The sequence below is a fragment of the Falco peregrinus genome, chromosome 5, assembly GCF_023634155.1.
Source record: "Falco peregrinus isolate bFalPer1 chromosome 5, bFalPer1.pri, whole genome shotgun sequence".
NCBI lineage: Eukaryota > Metazoa > Chordata > Aves > Falconiformes > Falconidae > Falco > Falco peregrinus.
This window is the reverse complement of record NC_073725.1, coordinates 13,564,042-13,587,607: the sequence shown is the minus strand read 5'-3', so window position 1 is coordinate 13,587,607 and position 23,566 is coordinate 13,564,042. Positions and strand designations below refer to the sequence as shown.

Genomic DNA, 23,566 nt, shown 5'->3' with positions numbered 1-23,566 from the left:
TTACATATTGCAGTAACCTTGTGTATATCTCTTTCACTTTAGTTATATATTAAGCTGTAATTTTGCCTTCCTAGCTTGCATGCTGTTGATGGAATCCCATTAAAAGATTTATGGATGTGACTTTACTGAAGAAGAGGGAGAAGTCTATAAATCCTTATCAGAAAACTTATTTTGTCAAGTAGTAACATGCACATAACAGGTGACCTTGAGTAGTTTGAGAAGACTTTTTGGAAGTTAAGCCAAGGCAAAAATTCTCTTGCTCTGCAGTGGTTAGGTATAAATGCTTAACTCAAAATAAAAATGCATTAAATTGGGGAAATAAAGAAAAGATCACTTTTACTGCAGTTGTAGGATTTACCTTAATTTGTCAGACTTCTCAGTTGGAGAGGTGTACCTTTTGAGCTGGTGATTAACAGTATTTGCAGTAGTCTTTTTGCATGTATGTTTATGCTCTTTCCTTTTTCAGAACAAATAGTTGAAAGCAGGGAAGTTTCATGGTAATGCTAAGTGAGAATTGTGAACTTGATCTGAATTGGTAGCTAGTGTGTCAAATTAATGACTAGTATGATTAGTGACAATGGAGTTCCAGGTATCTATATCTCACATTTTGATACATATTTGGTACATGTGTATTTATATATTTTACTTTTACATGTATTGGTTGTCTGGTTTAACTTTTAATTTTTACAATATGACTGTTTGTGGTGGTGTTGATGATATACAGGTCAAGATTGCAATGGGAGTCCTTGCTCAAGGTCAGAATTGATGACTATATTATGTTTAGATGGCAACTCAACGCATTGGGTTTACAATGTCTTCGAAGGTTTTTATTTTTTGTGTGTGGACTTTCTTCTCTTCTGTCACTTATCTGCTTTTGCTTTTAAGAAAAGCCGTGTTTTATGTTACAAGAAAAGAACCAAATCCCTGTGGTATATGCTTGTTTAACAATGAGAACCAAGGTCCTGACTCATACCCCTTATGACTTATTCTAAGGTGGTTTGAAAAGCTGGTCTCGTGTCTTTTTCCAATATCCTTTTGTTTTAGTGCTTTTGTCTAAAACTAATAGTTCCAGAAACTGTATATGTGTATGTAATAGAAAGAGAGAGGGAGATACTGTGTTTTCATATAACAATTAATTTTTAAAAAAACACCAACAAACCAACCAACAAAACCCTCCGAAAGTGAAAAAGCAAACTGGCTATTTCCAAGCCTTTGAAGGCAGTAAACGTCTCACAAGGGCAAGCCAACTTAGTAAGAAAGTGATCCATATTGCATTTCTGTTACTATTTAAAAGTCTAAAGCTTTTCCCACAGAACTGTTTATTTTTACAGATGCTCTGTTTTTCATATAAGCAGTGTTGTTTATTTTCCCATGTTTTTAATAATTGTGTTCAACTTGCATGCAGTCAGCAATGGAAAGGGTTTAAAAATAAAAATCACTGCATTCAATCTTTCAGAAGAATTGCCTAGAGAGAAGTAGGCAGACAATACGCTGCTAGTGGTGGTGCCCAGAGAATACTACAGCAGAGAAAAAGTGTTATTAACTGATGGAGCCGAATGTCTCCTTGATGAATGATTTCCAGTATGTCACAGAGGAACTTGACAATACAGAATTTCTGTGGGTTCTCAGTGCTAAAAGAATATTTTTCTTTTCCTTTGGAGTGTTTTGGATTTTTTCATACAAATTGGTAGGCGTATCTTAATAGTTAATAATATAAAAGGATTTGAATATGTGTCAAGATCAATACCAAAAAAGAAAAATTCCGTATGTTAAAATTTAAATTGCTCATGTGTGTATCAGGTTGTGGCTGGGGAGGTCTGAAGAATCTTCTACAGGTTTTATATTCCAGAAGAAGAGCAGGAAGGTGTGAAGCCATTGATATCATTATACAGAAAGACAGGATTGGTGACATTACTTGTTTTCTTGGCCAGCTCTACAAGGCCTGTATGACAAACGGAGAGTGTCTGCTTGCCCTTTGAGGTAATATGGCTAAAGTCATTCTTCCTGTGCTTCAGGGAGGTGGAAATCACTGTGTCATGGATGATGCCCCTGAAACAGCTGTGGATCAGGTAGTTCGGTATGTGGCTTAACTGTGTTGGTTCAGTGAAATCCTGTAGGATCAGTAATTCTACAGAGAAAGATGTTTTGATTATCATAATAGCTGTCTGGGCTGGACAGACAGACTTAGGCCTGTTAGTCCTGGAGTCTGGATAACAAGAGCATTTCCAGTGTAAATAAAATAATGTCAAAAGTAGTCATGCCCTTCCATTCAGGTGTGGCTATTCAGTTTTCTTCCTTTGAAGTTTCTATTTACCTTTGAGGATGGCAGGACAAATCTTTACCAGAGGGTTCATTCTTATACTTAATAATTGGGAATCTCCCTCTTTCTCATTTCAGAAATAAATTGAAGCCTTAAATAAAAAATGACATTCAAGTTTTTTAAGATTTTTTTTTTTCTCTGATGGGAAAGGTTAATATATCATCTAGTATTTTAATAAAATATTGAATTACTGTAGTTTTTTTCTTTTAGCTCAGAAATCAGCACTTCAGGTTTTCATTATTATTTCTTAAATTAATTTCTAACAACTAATTTTTGCTTATTTACTGTATGAAAGAGTGTTGTTTCTTCTTAGTATGTCTGAAATACCCTAGGGTTGCAAAGGAATGTATCTCACAGCTTTTTCTGCCTAACTTTCACGTACTGTGGGGGTGAACCCAAGAACAGAGTAATTTCTTACACGCTTGTTTGGGATGTTGTCTCATAACCGTTTGGTACCATACATCATGATTGGCAGTGGGATCACAACAGGAGGATCCAGAAGGTGCAATTCCAGCTGTGAAGGAGTATTTAGCAGTTGCTGTGGCAAGCAGGGAAAGCAATCATGCAGGATTTTAAGATCAGCCGGGAAGAGGAGGAAGCAGGCAGCCACAGAAGCCTTGAATTGGCTGTTTTGAAGCACATGGTAGGGAGTGGATGACCTGCTGAGGAAAACATCAGAGATTATTCCCGTTGCATTCTGTCTTCTGTGAGGGTGTCATTGGGTGGCAGGTTTCTTTGAGGGTAGTGTTATTTGGGAGAATTGTATTGGGTTTGCATGGCAAGGTTTTGGTAGTGGGAGGGCTACAGGGGTGGCTTCTATGAGAAGCTGCTAGAAGCTTCCCCCATGTCCCATAGAGGCAATGCCAGCTGGCTCCAAGATGGACCTGCCGCTGGCCAAGGCTGAGCCCGTCAGCAATGGTGGTAGCACCTCTGGAGTTAGGGAGGGGTGGGGGGAAAGTGTTTTAAGGTTTGGTTTTATTTTCTTATTACCCTACTCAGATTTTGATTGGTAATAAAATAAATTAATTTTCCCAAGTCAGGTCTGTTTTGCCCATGATGGTAATTGGTGAGTGATCGCTCCCTGTCCTTATTTTGATTCATGAGCCTTCCGTTGTATGTTTTCTCCCTCTGCCCAGTTGAGGAGGGGGAATGATAGAGCGGCTTGGTGGGCACCTGGCATCCAGCCAAGGTCATCCCACTACAAGAATACGGACAATACCTGAGAATTTCTGGCAGGTTAAAAGGAATGAATCTCCTTCTGGCTTCAGCAGCAGCTCTTAAATAGGGAACACATAATGTGGTGTGCTTGTTCTCCTGGTGAAGGTGGAGAAAGGAGCAAACCATGCATATGAGCTGGTCTCTTCCCAGCCTGAGGCTTCCTCATACTGAACTTTTTGCAGTTAGTTAAATGCAGGCCTACAAGTGCTAGTTATATGCGTGCATATAATTCCTTTTAATACATGTAGTCCTGATATTTCTTTCAGTTTTTCTATTTTATATCTAGCCCAGAGCCATGTTTCTGAAGTTTGAATGCATTTGTGGGTATATATAGTTTCTTTTCCATATTATAAGGAGCTATTTGTAGGTGAAGACGGGGTACCAAAGCTGAAACAAGAGTGGAAAGATAAGCAGGTTGAGATTTTGTGAGGAAATGGTGACAAATATTCTTCGCTGTTGTAAAACAGACAATACTACTTTGAGCTGTCTGTATTTGCAAATAGGGAGGATGGAGAGCTGTAAGGTATTAAAATAACCATGTGTAAAAGCAAAGTCGTTCAAAATTAAGTAAGTTGTTTCTCTTTGAAAAATGAAAGTTACAATTTAACTTTCGCAAAATCAAAGCTTTTCATTCTGATTTTGAAATGAGTTTAGAGTGCTGATAAATCAAGCGCTCTGCCTCATCTCCCCCTGAGACAGGAAAAAGCAGGTCGCAAGTAAGCTAGAGGGTGATGCTGTAGCTGCAAGGCCTAGTGTCTGTCCTTTTAAGGGTTAATGTGTGTAATGAGTTTTGTCTTGCATGGTTTGCTTTTTTTATGTTAGCTGCTCTTTGATTTACCTTTTTTGGGAGCAACCACACTTAAAACTCTTTTAAAATATTTTGTCAATTACTTAAAAAAAAATATATTGGCAAGCATGTAAAAAAAGTTCCATTATTTCAGTAATATATGTTATTTCCTTCCCCTTTTGCCACAGAGTTGTTCTGTGACGCTTTAGGATAAGGGTAGGTTCTTCCTTTCTGTTCTGTTCATTCAGCACCTTAAACAGAGTGGTGTTGGTCTGTGCTCAAGCAGTAACAAATCAGCAGTTCTAATACTTTGAAACCTACGCAGAAGTTACTGTTCCTGGTGTCTTCTGCTTTGCCAGGTCTGTAGAATAGCTGCTGGTGTCATAGCTATAACATGAATGAAGCTAGGTAGCACAAAAAGGATGAGTCAAAAAAAGCTGGTTTAAATGGTCTTAAGTCAGCTAGAAAATAGTGAGACTCAAAGCAATACCTTATTTTGGATAAAGGAAGAATAAATCATTGATTTTATTTAAATTTCTCCTAATCTCAGATGGATATAGTTGACGAAAGCCTGTAAAGCTTTGGTCTGGGTGATAGATGCAGACACTCAGTTAATTTTCCAAATGTTTCTTAAGCTCTCTGGTCAGTTTATCTTAGGCTCCTGTCTTAGCTGCAGAAGAATACAGTTGCCCGTTATTAAGGGGGAGGGACAAATGAAAATGTTTGAAGTTTGCAAAGTTTTATTTTGGATTTTATTTCCTGTGGAGGCAAACATTTGGAAAGGTAAACTGTTACTCAAAAAAAAAAAAAAAAAAAAAGAAAAAGGAGGGTAGGAAAGCTAGTCACTTAAGTGAAAATAGAACATCTCTGTTAATGTGAAGCATGAGAATATCAAGTTTTTGACTTCACAATCTTATTCAGGATGGGAAAAGGAAAGAAGCAGTTTTCCATGCAATTATAATGTGCAACCTTCCAGGGAGAAGATGATTTTTTTTTTTTTCCTCTTAGCCGTTCCTTTAATTTGCCTTCCTGAGCTCTTTTCCTGGGGGAGGAATATTTGCGTGAGTGTGTGTCTGTGATGTTTTTGTTTTAGCTTCGAAGCAATCCTCTGTCTGTGCTGTGGAGCTCAGTCACATGGTGTGTGACTTCTTAAAGCAGAGCACTGCCTGGGCTTCTAGCATGTCCCTAAAGCTGCATATTATGGTGGTCTGTGTCACCTTCTGACTGATCTTGTTTTCTGTCAAAGGAAATTAAAATTGTCTGTGGCTTCTGCTGAAGCTTTGGCCTCTGTTTCAAGTGTTGACTATGAAAATGTCATTATTGTAACCTTCAGCAAGACATTTAGCTACATTTCCTTACTAACCTTGCAACAACAGGTTTTCACCTAATTCTACTTAACTTGTGTGCAAGGATGGTTATTTGCATCTTTGAGTTCAGTTTCCTTTCTTGCTTTTCAGTGAACTCAATGTATACTTTTAAAATCAGTTTATTTACCACAGCATAGGGAGGATACAGGAAGCACACCGTACTTTGAAAATAAAATCATGATAATAAAAAAGTCATGAGTTCATAATACATTTTTACAGTATAGTAGCTTGGGCAAATGGAGCTTGAATCTTTGTTGCTTACAAAGTCTTCAGATATTTTTTCTGAAAGCTTTGAATACCTCAAAACTGAACCTTTAAGGTTTTGCAAGAAGTTTTTTGCAAGGTAAGTGTAAGAAAAGAGGCTTGTCATGTGCATGTATAATTTCCTACAGGTTGTAGAAACAGAGAAATTTTAAACATGTCCTTTTTCTTTTGGCTTTAGGAAGGATTTTGGAAGCTTGCCAATTTGTGTTAAAGAACAGCCTGCTCAAATAACGTTGTTGTCTGCTATACAAGCACGCATTTCATCTTCATCTGGATGGTCCAAATCTAGAAACAGATTAACTTTCTCCCTGCAGCTGGTATTCATATCTGATAGTAAATAAGTACTCTAAGTTGCATCCTATGCTAATGTTTGTAAACTTAAAAGTTACCTTATTCTGTAAAAGGAGTTCCTTACTGATGCTTGAGAAATGAAAAATGTCCGTTCTCAAACTGTGATATTTCATGTAGGAAAGGAGGAGGAAGGGAAGCGTTGCTTCCTTGGGTGTCTCAGGTCACATACAAAAAGAAAGAAAATCTAAGCCTAAATAAATAATGGAGAATGAACTAGAATTTTCATACTTTTCTTTACGAAGACTTTGAGAAAGTATGAGTCACACTATTAAACCTACTATGAACCTACTATTTTAAGAGATGTTCTTCTCTAACATAGTCTTGACATTTTTACAGGCCATTGGTAGTCTCAAGCCCTTCGTTTTTGTAGGTAAGTATATGGTATGTTTGGATCAGAACATTAACATCCATTTGTGGTAGTTCTTCACATTTAGTCACTATATCAACCCATAAGAATTTAACAGCTACATAGTGATATTTCCTATGACAGCAGATGTTTTTGGACTTTTACAGATCATGAGCCAAGTTGAGGGACAACAGAAGAATCTTGTACAAGCCATTGAAGCTCTCCCAAGTTCTGGGCCTCTTTCTGCCTTGGATCAGGACTTGCTGCTTTTAAAAGCTACCTCTGCTGCCACCCTGAGCTGCCTTGGAGAATGCCTGACTCTGTTACAGCAAAGCATGCATCAAGTGGGCCAGCACCATAACAGGACACTGTCATCAGGTGAGCACAAGCTCTCTTTGGTATTATTTAATGTGCTTTAGGATTTTTTATGATGATATTGAAGCAGGCAAAATGAACCATCCTCAGAGAGACAAGTTGAAGTGAGGAGTTTTTAGGCTTCTACAGCCTGAAATATCATAATTTTTTTCTTGGTCTAAAAAAAGTTGCAAAATCTGTTGTCCTAGTTTGGCTGGGATAGAGTTAATTCTCTTTTCAGTAGCTGGTGCAGTGCTGTGTTTTGGATTTAGTATGAGAATAGTGTTGATAACACACTGACGTTTTTAGTTGTTCCTAGGTAGTTTGTACCAAGTCAAGGACTTTTCCATTTCTTGGGTCCTGCCAGCAAGAGGGCTGGAGTGGCACAAGAAATTGGGAGGGGACACATCCAGGACAGCTAACCTGAACTAGCCAAAGGGATATTCCATACTATAGAACGTCACGCTGAGTGTAAAAACTAGGGGAGTTGGCCAGGGCCTTGGAATTTGCTGCTCAGGGTCTGCCTGGGCATCAGTCAGTGGGGTGGTGAGCAATTATATTCTGCATCACTGGGGTTTTTTTTTTCCTTTTGGATTTTATTCCTCTCTCCTTCTCTTTCCTTTTCATTACAGTTGTTGTTATTATATTTCTTTTTTTTTAATTATATTAATTAAATTGTCTGAACCCATGAGTTTTGCCTTTTTCCCAATTCTCTTCCCCATCGCACCAAGGGAGGTGGTGGGGAGTGAGTGGCTGTGTGGTGCTTAGCTGCAGGCTGGCATTAAACTGCGACATCTATTAAAATCAGAAGAGAGGAGGAAAAGAGGGGGTTGTCCAAAGTCTTGTCAGAGAAATCAGGTTTAGAAGACAGCAAGACAAAAAAAAAGGGAGGCATGGAGAACAGGTAGATAAGCTTGTATTAATGCCAGTGCAGAACTGCTTGGTGGTTTTATTCTGCCCACCCCTCCAAGACTGAAATCACAATACAAATTTGTTTGATAAAAATACATCTAATATTATACAATGCTACAGTGAAAATCATATTTCTAGTTTTCTACATGGAAGTATGCTGCTGAGGCAGATTTATTCCAGTCTGGTTTTCTTTAAATCTGGAATGAGTTCTTCATGCTGCTATTTAAGAAAGAGAAAAGAAAAAAAAAAAAAAAATCTGTGGCAAATTTTTATAAGCCTAAAATGTCAAACAGTGTGATTCTGCACTGAGCTGTGCAGGCATGAACCTCTCGGTCCCCACGTAGCTCAACTGTTTCTTCACCTAGTTCTAGATCTCTGTCTTTATTGTCTGAAGTTGGACCTTTAGCCTTCTGAAAGGGTGGTCAGTTTTTTTCTGTACACAAACTGCACTGCCTAGTCTAGAGCAGGAGCAGGACTTGATACAAAAAGAGCGGCAGCAGCAGAATTCTGGATATGGGGTGGCTTTTTAAGTTTTCTTCAGGTGCTTCAACAGCATCCCCCCCACCTGTCCTTACTTACAGTACGTGTACTCCAGGGCAGGATATGCCCTCAGGGTTGCTGAGACAGCTAGGTAGGAAGCCTTCTGAAGAATTCCCATTGTGGGGAGAATAGAAACATTGAGAGGGTCAGCTGAGAAGTAGGTAAATGACAGTAAGAGGGTTCTTGGAAAAAATGAGTGTAAAAACTTTGACACCTATACTATGGTATATCATCATGCCTTTCCTGCTTCCTGATTCTGGTATATTTCTTAAAGGAACAGAAATGAAATTTTTTCTTACTTTCCGTATCCTGTTTTCTTGTAGAAAATAAAAAAAAAAAACAACCAACCAACTTGTGGATATCTGTAATGTATCGCATTTAATACATTGCATTTAATTTATTTCTTTGATATAATTTCATTTCAAAGGAGGGAATGGTTTGGAGGAAGGATGAAAAGCATCCTTCAGAGAAAAGTCACCTTCTAGTTTCAAAGTCCCTGAAGGTTGTTTTTCATGTCCATGCGATCCAAGTGAAGTGCCAGAGATAGATGAGTTGTACATATCCTTGAATCTGTGTCCAAATAATTTTGTTAAATCACTGTCTGTATTTTGACTTGATAATGATTTCTGAGAATCTGTGCACAAGAACAGAGAAAAGCAAGCATAACATTAGTAATTGTGGAAAGGGAATCCCATATTTTTTGGAAAAGAGTGGAAAGCCACAACTATAAAATTCTTAATAAAATTTAGTAAGTATTTTTGTTTGTTTCTCCTAAGACTTTAAACTTGTACAAGAATCTTTCAAGGAATCAAAATTCTGGTTCACACCAGCATCTTTGGTGTAACTGAGAGAACCTGAATGCAAACAGTTAACTCTTCAGTGTGCTTATTCTTCGGTATGTCATTTAAAAGAAAGAAAAAGAAAAAAGAAGGGAACTAAAAGCTGCTAAGATACTTAGTCCCTTCTCCCTGACTGAAAGAGTCTGTGAAACGTTTTCCCCAGGCCTTGTTACACAACACAGTTGCCTGAAAGAACCTGGCCTACAAATCTTGATTACTGATTTTCCTACGCACTTAATCTTACGCAGGCGTACTTTGAAAGACTTAACATTTCTGCTGAGTCGGTAGAGTTTGAGTCATCAAAGCTGCATAAACTCATACCTAATCAGACCAATGCCTTTAAGTAATCCCCTAGAAAACTAATTCTGAGAGATGATAAATCTCATTTCGATTCTGTGTCCTCCAGGTGAATTTGTTTAATTTCATATCCAGAAGGTGCAACCAAAAGATGACCTTAATGAATGCCTGTTGATACTGTCAGGTGAAAATTACTCTTGTTAGCTTAAAAGCTGTATGTTCCTCTGTAGTAGATGTTTTAAACAGGCTTACATACCTTTATTGTTTTAAACAGAAACAAAATGTCTCCCTTCCTTTGATGTAATATTTTTATTGCTTTGTTTTCCAGTAATGTGAGTAGGAAGAAAGCAGCGTGGCATTCAGTTTAGTGGAATCTTACCAGGAATCTAGGATTGTGTAGGGTCTTGACTTTAAATATTTTTATGGTACACTTTGTCATGGGAGTAGTTCAAGAATGACAGGATTTATTTTTTTTCATTTTCATGTTTCTCATGAGTTGTCAGTCTTAGACCTCAAGCCTACAAGCAGACATGAAGATTAAATTGAAGTCTTCAATCTTGTCTTGAAGAATAGTCAATACATGTTTTATTTCCACTCTGAAGATTTGAGAAAGGGCTCTTGTGATTTTTTTTTTTTGTTAGTGCTTGATTTTAGAAGTGTGTTAACAAGAACAGTCGGTAACACAAAATCCTGTCTGTGTTTCTACTTTTGAGTCAAAATAACGTCAAATTCATTTCCAGCTGTCATTACTAAGGGTATGTGCATTGATCACTGGCTAAATTCTTCATACATTGAAAAATATGCTGGAGAAGGATGATATTAGCTGAAAGTGATGGTTACATACACTGTGAGTTGAGGATGAGGGACTGCATCTATACAGGCTTTCTTGGGTTTGGGAATTTTGCTCGTTTTGTAAGAGGGAGAAAGATGTCAAGGATTTTCTTGTTGGCCAAGAATGTCACCGCTTAAGTACATGTAGAGTATTTGATAATCAGCATTAAGTGCCTTGTGACAAGCTTGAGATCATTTAGCATGCAGACATGAAAAAAGGTGCCTTTTAAAATAAAAATTTGGAGAAGAAACTTTTGTCTTCACTTCAACCTTTTAAAACTTTTAGTGTTATTTTTTCTACCTGTGTAGTCTTTGGCACAAGAGTGTCTCTAGAACCTATTGACTGCTATGGTTAACATCCCTCCCTCTCAAACTGTGAACAGAGCAAACTTGAATGTTTGTTTTAAAGTAGCTTTACCAGCTTATGTTGTTTTAACTCTGTTTTTTTTTATTTTAGTGTTTTGGCAGACAGAATCCTGTCTTGTAGTAGCAGCCTGCACAGATGAATCCATTATTTTAGGCTGTGTTTCATATTAGCTGTTCATTTACTGAATAAAGCACTCCCTGACAGAGTTCTCTCCTATATTTTTCTGTTTCTCACTTGGCTACTTTTCCAAAGTGTAAAATAGAATGTTTCTCCTTTTTTTGATGATTTTTAAAAATAAAAAAACAAACCCCTCCTCACTGTGGATTTTGTGATGATCATTTGAATGTGTAAATGCTTCTCATTTTGTCTCCCGTAACAGCAAATGGATTGAAGGTGATCTGGAGCTGGGGTGGGGGCGGGGAATGTACTTGAACTTGGTTTTAGAAGATTCTCTGTTTCCTTCTTTTTGGAGAAGATAAATGGACAAGAAAAAAATCTAAATGCTTTCAGTTTGGTGACAAATGGGATTCTCCTGCAGCTGAGATGGCAGGAGAGAAAAATGAGCAGAGGACTCCTCTTTCTTGCTTAGCACTCCTCCCACCCCCCAGTCCTTGTGGGCAGGGAAGGGTGAGGAAAGAAATGAGGAGAACAAATTCTTTGTTACTGGTGTAATTCATGAAATCTGGCATGGTCAGTCATGTCTTTCTTAAATGCATCATTGCTAGACTTGCTTCTGTCAAGAATGACCAAAACAATTTGCTGTTCTATCTAAATGCTAATACATTATTCCTCGTATGTTCTTCTTTCTTTGCAAGGTAGCCTTATTTTCTAGTCCCTGCACAGCATTAGTAAATACAACATTGTCTTTCTAATCTGAAAAGCAGATACGCAGCTGCCACTTGCTGTTGCTGGTTCAGCCTGCTGCAAGATTCAGCAGAGACACAAAACGGTCACACCCATCCCTGGCAGGGGAAAGAATCCAGATCTAATCTTCATCTTTCCTCGAGGCCCACCGTTGCATTGAGGGGATATTTGCTAGAGTATAGTTACACTATACTGTAAGAGTTTTATCAATAGATGTTGGCTTATAGCTGTGCCAGGAAAAAGCGCAAGTGGGTTTTTTTTAGATTGCAAACCAAGACCTGAGGACTTAAAAATAGAAAGGTTTTTGTTATAGAATTGAGGTAGGTGTTTAGCATATTTCATGCATCAGTTACGTTTTTACTCTTTAAAGTGCCTTCCAACCCAAACAGTTCTATGATTTTGTGATTAGGATTCTGTGATTATCATGCAAAAACATAGTTTGAAGTACATCAGGTACCTAGAAAATGGGAACCAACAAAACAAAATCACCAACACTGCTTAACTGAAGAAATCTCCTGTAAACCTTTTCTTTGGGGAGAATTTCCCTCCCTCCTGCTGTGTGAAAGGGAAACGCATTTCTCCTGAGGGTATTTGTGTGGGGTACAGTGTACTGTGCCCTCTGAAATAGATGGGGGTTTGTGCACCAGAGCGTTGCTGTAGGGAAAGGAGAGTAGGTTGTGTCTGGATGCTGTACTTACATGTAGAAGCATTCTCCTGTGCCTTGGTGTGTTTGTCTGCTGCGTGTTCATCGCAGGGGAAATCGCTGTTGAGTGGAAGCAGGGAAAACAGCTCATTTTTGGGTATTTTCTATAAGAACTCTCTTTTTTTGTGTGTACATGTGCACTGAACTTCAGAGGAATTGGGCTTGGGTTTTCACTCTTGGAACCACAGATCTAACACTGTGCAGGTAGAAGAGATCTGGCTGATCTCTTTTTTTTGCATAGTTTACTGCAGAAACAGGTGTTTTATTTTAATTTTATTTATTATATATATAATATATATAATAAATAATTATATATAATAAAATAGAAATGATTTAATTTATTTTAATTAGTATAGTGCTTTGCATAGTATTAAAGCAAATAGTAAAGTAGTTCTGTAGCTGTGAATGCTTTTATATCATTTGTGACTGCCTTTCTGGAGAATTTCTTTAGAATTATGAAATGTATTAAAATAAGAATTGTATACCCTTCTGTCAGCTGCCTATGGCTGTGACTGAGAACAGAGCAAAAATCTGGCTTAAGAAAACAGTGACAGCAGTTTCTTCCTGTTATTATCCAACTCTGAGGATGAACTTTTCTTTTTCATAGTATGTTTAATTTGTATATATTTTTTTCCTTCTTCTTGAAGTCTTTAAAAGAACAGGAATTGAAATAGTGATAGAAAATTGAGTGCCATAAAGTGGCAAAGATGGTGACTCCATTAGAGTGGATCAGGTTGTTTACAAATGGCAGCTTAGTCTGCAGAGAGTAAATTCCAATAAAATTATTTGATCTGATACAGGATAGAGAACAATTTCTGTACTATTTTGTGATGAGTAATGTCTTGCTACTGCAGATGAGAATGTTTTGGATGCACAGCTAGCAATGTGAGTGAAGTAGGAGCTATGTTGTTGTGTCCTTTCACCTTCTATATAGAGATTGTATTCTGATCTTAAGTGATTTTAAGATTTCCTGATGAATTCTCTCTTCATACTTCGCTTTTGCCTGAAAAGTAGGCTGCTATATTAGGTATATGGCAACTCCCTTGGAATGATACGAAAATGCTGACATCTCAGAATAAGATTTATAGATTAAAGATCATCAGAGGTTCCCTGATGGCACTTTGAAACTAGGCATGGAATTTTTGTAACTTGTTCAGAGAGCTGACTTTTTATTTATTTAGGTTTCTGTAGCGTATGACTAGTGTATGACTAGTGTCTTTTATTGCGTATGTCTCATCTGTAAAGTAGCCAAGTTCCAGGCAGACAGAATTTAACAAAACAATTTTTCTCATATGCAGAGGTGTTGGGGAAATAGATGTGGTTTATCCTTTCGACCTTAACTCTAGGCATCCTGTTGGTGTTGGCTAGGTCATAATGTGTTAAGATCTGTTTGGAAATCGATGAAGCTGACAAGTTTTGTAGTTTTGTGAGGGTAGCATTGCCCTTGGGATGGGTAGAAAAATGTGCTTGCCTAGTTCTAACAGTTTCTATTTCTGTAAGAGAGTCTCTAATATGTGTGGAGAAAGATGAAGTAAATAGTCTTTTTACAGTGTGTTTGTATTGAATGGGGAAACAGAATAGTGTTTTTAAAAATGTGTAAGTGATGGTGAAGTAAGCGCTCATGCTTAAAAATTTCTCCTGAAGCGAGGTATTTATTCAGGTAGGAGCTTTTTCTTGTGCTTATTTACAGAAATTAGTTTTTTTAAAAAATGAATTTTAAAAAAAGTGTTTACAATGATGGCCAAACAGATTGTGTGTGCAGAGAGAAAATGGATAACCCAAGGAAATGATTGGATGACTTATTTTCAAAGATTGGCATAAAGAGAAGTCAGTTCAAAATTTTACCTTTTTTTTTCAGTACCTATGTAATAGGAAAATAGCAGCAAAAATCCAGTATTCAGCTGTTTTGACAAGGAGATATAGAAAAATGGATTGTTACTACAAAGTAACAAAGAGCAAGAAGCACAGGCATGCTCCATAAAACTCAGTGTGACTATTCAAAAATGAAAACAAGTTCATTTTAACTTCTTGCTTCACACACCACCCCCCCCACCCCCCTCCACCCCCCCAATTAACATCAAAAAGTAAAAAAAAAAAAAAAAAAAATGTTTTACAGATGTGTGTATTCTGTCAAACTAACATTTTTATTTGAAATTTTACAATTTAATTTTATTGTTCATGCTGATGGCATCCTTCCTTCCTCCCATGCAGCAAGAATCCATTTTGGATCTGCCAAAACAATCTTCAGGTTATCTTCTGAATCGGAGCTTGTTTTGAGGGATCTGGGATTATTCTTTTTTCCTAGCAGCAGATTGCTCAAGACCTGAGGAGCAAGCAAAGACATACTATGACTACAGTCACTGTGCTGTCCATTCCTTGCCATGTATACCAAGATCATGTGTTGATTTAACTCACATCTTTGGAATGGGGGCAGGTGTTAACTTCCTGATGTGTAGGTCCAATGTGTAGAGCCCAATCCAAGAAAATGACCTTTTGTTTGATACTTGCATTTACTCTCGTATGATTCATATAACTCTACTGGGACTTGTAACATCTACAGGCATAGTCCTCAGAGTCGTTGAAACCCAAAAAGCTTTGCAATACGTGGTCTGACAGCAGAGCCACAGTGTTGTTCTTCCTTTGGCAGTGGGAAATCTGAGGAGTTGTGTGCAGTAGACATTAAAAAAAAAAAAGCTGGATTTTTTTCACTGTTTGAAAAATTCAGATATTTGAAAATAATGTTATACTTAGCTACAAAAATCACACTAAGCAAGTAGAATGAAGATTTGTCATGTCATCATAACTTCCATTTTATGGAAAATAAAATGTTTCCATTTTATGGAAAATATAAAAAGTCTCATTTTACTGAATGTTCTATAATTATTTTCTCTTCAGAATTTGGTAAGAGGTCAGCTATAGGATTCGTGGCCCATTTTTAAATATGTGTCAATATAATAAATAGTACACAGCATGACTTCACCAGATCAAACTGTTTGCTTTAATTAGGAGGCAACCTCTGGTAACTCCTGGTGGTATGGAGAGGAGAAATTGCATGTTCTTTAATGTACTTTGTGTTGATTTGGGTCATCTTAAAAGTTGTCAGTAATGAGAAAAGGTGATCCTCCCTGTGCCACTAATTGTATTTTCATATATAAATTATGGTAAAGACTGAAGAGCTGCAATTTTCTTATCTGTATCTCTGCATTTTATAGTAATGTGTAATTAATAGTTGAAATTTAAGCGCAATGCTGAGGGCTACTGATTTGATTGTTGATACTGTGATTTGGAGCAGTAAGGGAGGAACAACTGTGTGGTCGCCTTAGCTGATTGTTCTGTCTGTCTTGGCATCCTTAAATACTGGCCCATCCTGGAAATCAGGTACCCCAGAAATAAGGTTTGTTCTGATGTCTAGTTCCGTTTGATTCATGTTTAATGTGTATCTTTCTAATGAGACCTCTTTTAAACTGTGGCCCTGGGACCAGTAAAGCATTTTAGCGCTTAATCTAGAAAGAGCTTTTAATAGTACAGACAGAAATAAAATACAGCTGCTAAGCTTAAAACTCTGATTTCAGACAGAAGAAATGGAAGGTTTACTTGTATAACTTTTGTAATTATGAAAACAGTGGACAGGGAATACTTGCTCAATTACCAAGATGTGACAGATTATATAGTATTTATGTTTAATTCTGTCTGGTGGTAGGACTAACATTTAAAAAACTTCCTTCATTGACTTTCTTTTTTTTTAAAATATTATCACAGATAAATTGACATAGAAGATGCTGAGTATTTTTGTTACTAGAGTAAGACTGTGCATGGAAGCAGAGAAGAAATAGCAGTTCATTTATATTAGTAGAATGATGAGATGAACAGAACAAATCTGTAATCTGTTTCTTGTAAGTTGACACCAATTTTCTGCTTCAGAAGGTATCCTGGGATGGCCTGGACCCAAGTCACACTCTGCAGAGCAACTGAAAAATGGTGCCCTCAGCTCCCTATCATCTGCTAGTGCCAACATTACATGGGCAATAGTACCATCTGCAGCCCAGGACGGACAGGCACTACAACCAAATACAGAGGTAAGCATACTATGTCTCTATAGACCATTTCTGTTGTATCTGAGACTTGACATTGGCTAGATGAAAACCATGTACAGTGGTGGATCCTTTCATCAATTACTTTTTTCTTTATAGTATCCCCTTTGTTTGAAATCAGTTGTGAAAATGCTAAGTTTCATGCAAAAGTGCACGCTAAAAGCTAGAAAAATACATTGATGATATTGTTGTGTGCTTCTGCTTCTGTGAGGTACTTCGGACAGTGGACTACGGCAAGGGTACAGTCTCTTTTCTAGTCATAAGACTGTCAGTACATATTTCTGTCTTCTGGTGACAGAAAATGCTATTTGTTTTTTATACTGGTTTGAGACAGACAGGAGGCACTAGGACCACAACATTTGCTTGCTACTTCCTCCTTCCATGTCGCTCTTTGCTCTTGGGTGTCTCTTGAGTGTAGCTGATTATTCTTTGAGTTGAAAAACCATATTGTTTTCTGACCCCTTTTTCTGTTAAGTGATTACGGGCAGAACTTGTCCACATCTTCCTGCGCCAGCCTGTTGATTTGTGCTTTTGTGGCATTTACTTGGTAAAGGGCAGTTCTGAAGCATCGACTCTTTGAGGAGGCTCACAGCTGCGTGTCAGGCATCTCAGGCACTGAAAGTCTCTCACCATGCCAAACTTCTCCAGATTCTACCATCTTCTTCGGTTACCTGTGCTGCCCATCAGGAAAACACTTCACTCTGAGACCCCACAGATTGTAGGGCACCGAGAGCACGTGAGACTTGGCGAACTGGGAAGAAGTTTATGAGAGCTGAAGAAACCCTTTTCTACTAGTGAATGCTTTTTGGCAACTGGAATGGCCTAAATTTAATCATACCGCCTTTAACAAAATGTGTAATGGCTGGGGATATCAATAAAGCTGTTTGTTTTCCCAGTTCTTTTGTAGTATCATGAATTGAATATAGTTCAAAAAAACCCAAGGTTAAACCAGATTTTTTTTTTTAATGTTATGTGTTATTTAGGTCCTCTTCAGATCTGTCCTTAGAAAGTAATTTTATATTCTGTTTTGAACAGTGTTATTATAAGACACCTAATGTCTATTAATCACAATGTTAAAATTACCAGTAATTACTTTTTATTAGGAAGTTGTGTAACTTCTTTTGCAGATAAGCCAACTGCAGTTCTTAGTGTGTTTTTAAGATGAGGCTGTCTATGAATATTATTTTGGAAGTTTCTACTTTATTCACTTATACACTGCAGTTTCATTAGTTTTTCTAGATGTTTTTATTCTTGACCACCTGGTAAAGCCAAATAGGATGTGGAAGGATGGGCTTTGAAGCAAAAACATAAAGAGCAGCAGCTGATACAACTCATCTCAGGGTGTCATTTTGCAGTCCAGTTTAGCCGTTTATGATTTTTTTAAAATGACAGTTATTTTTTTTTAAGTCCGGTCTCCTCCACTGCACTTGCTGAGAGATGTTGCGCATGTAGCTTCAGGTACTGCTTTGCCTGTGGAACTTAGTATTTATTGAGAAGGGAGTACCCTCTTAAGAGGTGGATATAAACAAGGGAGCACAGCACTGTTTGTAGTACAGAATCCCCAGTGCTTTGTGGGCAGTCTTGCAATCAGCAGTCTGCGTTTGAAGGCCCTGGGGCACTAGCCCTTAAAAAAGAAGAAAGATGTGTGTGTGGGGAAAAGAAGAAATAAGATTTTTAAGTTATAAAAAGCTCAGCTGAATATAGCATTTTTGGCAGAAGCAGTAAGTGGGAGTTTGTGGATTGGTGGAGCAACAAGAAGCTGCTGGAGTCATGTGTGTAATTTTTATTATGGTAGTGCAGTTTATTAAGCAGAAATTTGGTTTTGCCCTGAGAAAGTGGCCTGAATCAGGGTTCATTCCTGGATGCTCTTTCCAGACCTGTGTCTTCCTTTTCACCGAGTCCTTGTGTGCTTCATGTTGTCCCAGACTGATACTGTTGGTTCTCAGTTTGAAGTGCTCTTTTAGACGTAGCTGATCAGTTTTTCAGTTTTGATCATTTTGGGTGAGATACCAGTGCCCCATTGGAAGGCTGAAGCACAAAACAGGAATTGTGGAAGAGGTGAACATTTGCATGTAACATAAGTTGGAGCTTTTGTGTTTTCATATTCACCTTCAGATCAAGCAGGTTGTCATTACCCCGTTATAGAGGCTACACCTCTCATCTGCTGTCGTCAGGCCCTTGTCTGGGAGAGGAGGAGGCAAAGTTTTCCTTGAGTGCTGCAGGTTCTGCCCAGCTGTCAAAGCTGAACGAAGTGTTGAACAGGAAGGTGGAGTTTCTTGCTGTTGTGACTAGAGAAAGGAAGGTGAGAAAACAGGTTTTGAAGAAGAGAAAAATCTTTTGAGTAACATGGCATCCTTAGCAGGGTAACCTGGTAAGGTAATCCGGCCCAGGTAGTCACCCACAAGGTGATGTCTGACACCCCCCTAAGTTATCAAAGGTGTTTGACTTAACACACTAACAATTCTGTGTGCAGGATTTAAGCATATTTTAAAATATATTCTGGCCTGTTGTGTGTCTAAGGCAGGAGCCTGCATTTGGCACTGAGTAGTCAGTTCATTTTCAAAGGTATAAAAGCACTGAGTGTGGTCATTACTTAGTATGTGTAATTATATATAAAAGCAACTGCAAATCATCACACTCCACTTGTTTTGTAGTCCAGATACATTGTTGTTAATAACTGTGGTGGCATCAGCAGAGAAAGAGAAAATGCATCTAGACGTCATTGTTTGATACTTTTTTGACATTGAAGACCCTGATTTATTTTATTTATCTGGTAGTTTCTTTTAGATGTAGAAGAAAGGAGAAATTCGCAAGTGTCATTCAGATGAAGCTTATTTTTCTTAATGATTTTCTTTTTTTAAAAAAACCAACAACAACAACAAACTAGGCACTGGATGATCCTCATTTCTGAAGAGGTTTGTACTGTATTAATGGGGCTCAGCTTTCAAAATATACCTGCTGGAAGAAGTGACTCTTGTTAGAGAAGTTATGAGAAGAGAGGGCTGATTCCTCTATCGGGGCTATTAGAACAAATTCTGTTTTCTTCTTTGACTGGGCCTAGATTTTTATTTTAAAAAATATGTATTTTTTATGACCTCTATCTCTTAGAAGCTATTCCCCAATGGACTTGGAGAGAGCTTTCTGGCTAATGCTCAGCGTAATATAGTAGATGTACTGACAGAAGAAATTGTGAATTGACCTGTAGTCTGAAATAGAAAGAGCCATTAAATTACTACCCTTAAGGAACAACCGAGTCAGCTGCTCGTTTCACAGAATGTTGTTTATAGGGAAAAGATCATTTTAGGCAGGGGGATCAGTAGTGATTTTACAAGGAAAACAAAGATGTTATATTGGGGGGGTGTGTGTGTGTGTGTGACTGTTGAGGAATCTTTGCCATATAGCAGGCTGCCAGTGGCAGCAGTGCCCTGGCAACATGACCAAGTGGCTGAATGTTCCATGATAGTTGTGTTAATTCTCAGCACAGCATGTAGACACTTAGCAGCAGTGCATTTAGCAATTTCATTAACACACCAATGACTTGCTCTCTGCTGTGTTTTTTTCTGTGTTTACGAAGAAGCCTGGATCTTTATAATTCTCCTTTGGAATAACAAAGTTCATCTGATGCAGTTTTCTTTGAATACTTAAGCATTCTTGAGGGATATAGTAAATTCTGGAATTGAGTTTCAGTGCTGCAGATAACTAAAATAAACCCTTTATTTTTGGTTTGTCACACTGTCAGGGTTTCAGAAATGCACAGTTTCTCCCCTGGTGAAATAATATAGCAGCAAAAGATGCTTTTCTTTAGATAATGTGTTGGTGTTTATTTTCTTCTGTTATTTAGGGTGTTTCTAACTTCCAAATGCAGGGTTATCATTTGAGATATTTCTTAAACTAGTTCAGAAAATACAAGATTTCCCGGCAGAGATTATTTTCTTACCTATTCCTTGCCTGTTGTCCTTTCTTGATGTTGTTGTTTCATCTTCCCAGATGAGTTTTCTTTAAGGGTTATCATATAGGATAGTGTGAAGTTAAAGCCTTTTATCTTCACTGAAAGAAGTAATGTCCATCAGTGAAATGCTGATCAAACACTTTTGTGGGGTTGTGGTTGCGTTGTGTTTCTTTTTGTATAAGTCTCCAAGTTTAAGTTAGTTTCCTTTTTTGGATTTTTTTTTCTCTGTCCACCTGAAACATCAGGTGGAAGCACGGGTAAGGCCTGAACTGAACAGAACTATCGTCCATCCTGATGTGAGTTGATATAAAATACTTTTGTGCATCCTCTAGTGAACCCCTTTGGACTATGTTATAATTTCAAGGTACTGTTTAGGGTTTTCCCCTTAAAACAGAACAGGATAAATCTGGTATGGAATATGCCAGAGTACACTCTTCAGGGCTGTGATGTCGTGTCCAGTCTGCAGTAAAGGGGACTCTGCTTCCTTTATTTATGGGTTTATAATTTTGAAAGTCTTTTCAAGAAATGGTGGAATTGATCAGTTTTAAAATACTGAGTCTTATAGTAAGTTCAGTTGTAATAAACTTGGTGCCAAAGTGGAATAAAGGTGTGAATCACTTTCCATGTGTGAGATACCATTTCAGTTCAACTAATTGTCATTTTGGGTGTCAGAATTCCCCTTCTGAGATGATAAAATGCAACTGCAGGCTAAATGCTTTCCCTGACAGCCAAATACGAATGGGAAACAGGCTGTTCCTATGTGGGACCTGAGAGGGAAGGAATAATTTTCTTTTGATCTGACAGTTTAGGTAAGAATTATTTCAAAAATTATGCTGTAGCTACCTCTGTGATTTAGCTCTTTTAATGTGGGTTTTATGCCTTAAAATGCCATGCCAGCTCATTTCCATCCTGTGAATCTGGTATCTATGTAGTCTCTCTGCTTTCCTGTCCCGAACTTTCCCTTGCTTGTGTGTATGAGAAGCTGTACACATGCTCCATTTGAAGTGTCTTTTTAATAGGATTGAAGTTTTAGCTCTGTAGGATTGGGGCTTTAGCTCTGATTATCTAACTGCTAAACCAGGTCTTAATTGTGATAGTGATTGCGAGGGCAGTCAGGTCCGGGTTATTAAAGATATTTCGATCCCCTAGATGATCTGAACCTTGATGTTTTCAACTGTAAGAAGGAACTGTGCTATTTACAGGAGGTGTTGAATTGTTTAGTTCTTAATTTTAAAATGTTTTGTGGTTTTGTCCAATCTTTTCAGGTGATAGTTGCTTTCAAGCTGAAGTTGTTTTCTATCTGTAGGTTAGTATACATCCTAATATGATACTTCATCATTTACAGAGGATGTAATAGATGTTGAAGCTATTACAGAATGCGTTAGAGATGCTAAGAAATAATTTTAAAAGTGCTCCTGCAATTTTAGAATCTAAGGTAGATAGAAGAAATTATTTCTTATTCAATATTACCTTCTCCTTATATATGTCAGACTTGCCCAGAACTGTGGATTGTTCCCGAGTGTAAATTGTTCGTAGTGTTCCCTAGTTCCTTTTTGGACTTGACATACATCTGTGTAATTGACGTTGGGAGATCAGCTAAGCCGTGAACAGACTTGTGCTAGCCACAAGTGCAGTAATGAAAAGAGAACAGATCAGGGTGGGAGAGTAACATTTGCAGTATTACAGAGTCACTTTTCACTGTTTAGTACAGACATTACAGGATTTCTGGATGTTCTCTGCTTTTTGCCTTCTGCATGATTAAGTACTTTTTGGGCTGAAGAGCGCAGTAAATGGCCTGTAATGACTTGGATAGATAAATTAATCTGTAGGCAAGGATGGTACCAGTTAATCCATTCACTAGCAGGCCATCTAAAAAATGAAATCTGCGATAATCAATTGAAGGTATATTTAAGGATAATCAAGGGAAGGTATATTTAAGGATTAAATGTACAATTACACTAAAAGTAGAATTAAGTGACCCTAAGCCTGCTACAGCAGCACTGACAATGACTACATTAATCTAGCTAATTTTGGTGGGGTTTTTTTTTCTAGCTTTCTGGAGTAGTTACTGTCAACAAGCAATCACTAGTAAAACTGTTTATGCAAATAATTAATAAAAAATTTAGATCCAGCCAAAGCCATTGTATTTTAAGTCACTCTCACCTACAAAATGCATGTGTTACATTCTGTAGATAGCAGCTGGATTTCAGTAATACTTTACTTCAAATAAAAATATGAAGCTTTTAATACAAAATTTGCATCTAATTTAAATAAATATGAGACTCTGAATCCTGTGGCATTCCAGAATTACTAGTGAAATCCAGTGAAGAATAATTGTTGGAATATAAAGAACTCAAGTTCTCTTGCAATAAGGCTCAAAAATTGAGTTAAAATGGATCTGTTGCTTACTCTGTTCATTATAAAACCTGTGCCCTCTGCAAAGCAAACTCTGAAGCCAATGTTAATTTTATTTCAGGATTGTGTACTAATTGATCTGTTGCATGCCAGTTGTTTGCTTTTTGCTGTCAGTTCTGTTTCTTAGTGTGCTTATATATGTGGATTTGGCAGTACAGCCCGTTAGTAAGCTCACCTATCTCATTAAGACTGTAACTTAGCTAGACTTTAAGTTGGGCTGAACTCTTCTACAATTAGTACTTGTCTCCGATTGGAATTACTTTATCTTGCTTAGTGAAGCATCAGCCAAACTGGCTTCAGCTGTTCCATCTAGTCTTGCTAGAAAAAAACCTAGAGTTTTTTGCTTGTGGTGATAAATTCTAGTGATTCTTTCTTTGAAAAGCCTTGAATGTGAAAACAGCTGAAAGTGTTTAATTGTAAAACTTTATGTAAAACATTATGGCATAGAGAGACTGGACAGTCATCTTCACAGTCTGAGATGGACCAAGTGGTTCATCAAGCTGAGAAGAAATCGTAAGAGGCTGTTCAAGTAGAGCATGCTACTGGCCTCCAGAAGTTAGCTTTATAAAAGATTACAATCTTCTAGGCTTAATTTGTTTCATATATATATATTGAATGTTCTCCTGGTATGATTTAGAATGATTTATTTTTATTTTGAAAGACTTGAGCCTGTCTTCTTTTTTTAATTATTTTTTATTATTATTTTGAGTGTGTGTGTGTGTGGTAGCAATGAGAATGTGTATAGTGGATG

The 23,566-nt window shown here is 37.5% G+C and overlaps 1 protein-coding gene across 2 annotated transcripts in view; it reads left to right on the top strand.

The window, feature by feature from the left end:
- Positions 1-23,566, top strand: part of OSBPL10 (oxysterol binding protein like 10) — a 121,163-nt gene that overhangs the window by 61,529 nt on the left and 36,068 nt on the right. Inside the window, exons 5-6 of one of the 2 annotated variants that reach the window (XM_055806993.1) lie at positions 6,821-7,031; positions 16,285-16,436. In XM_055806993.1, the coding sequence (XP_055662968.1) occupies positions 6,821-7,031; positions 16,285-16,436 (363 nt within the window). Of the gene's footprint in view, positions 1-6,820; positions 7,032-16,281; positions 16,437-23,566 lie in introns of both variants that reach the window. The other variant, XM_055806992.1, reaches the window with a different exon arrangement.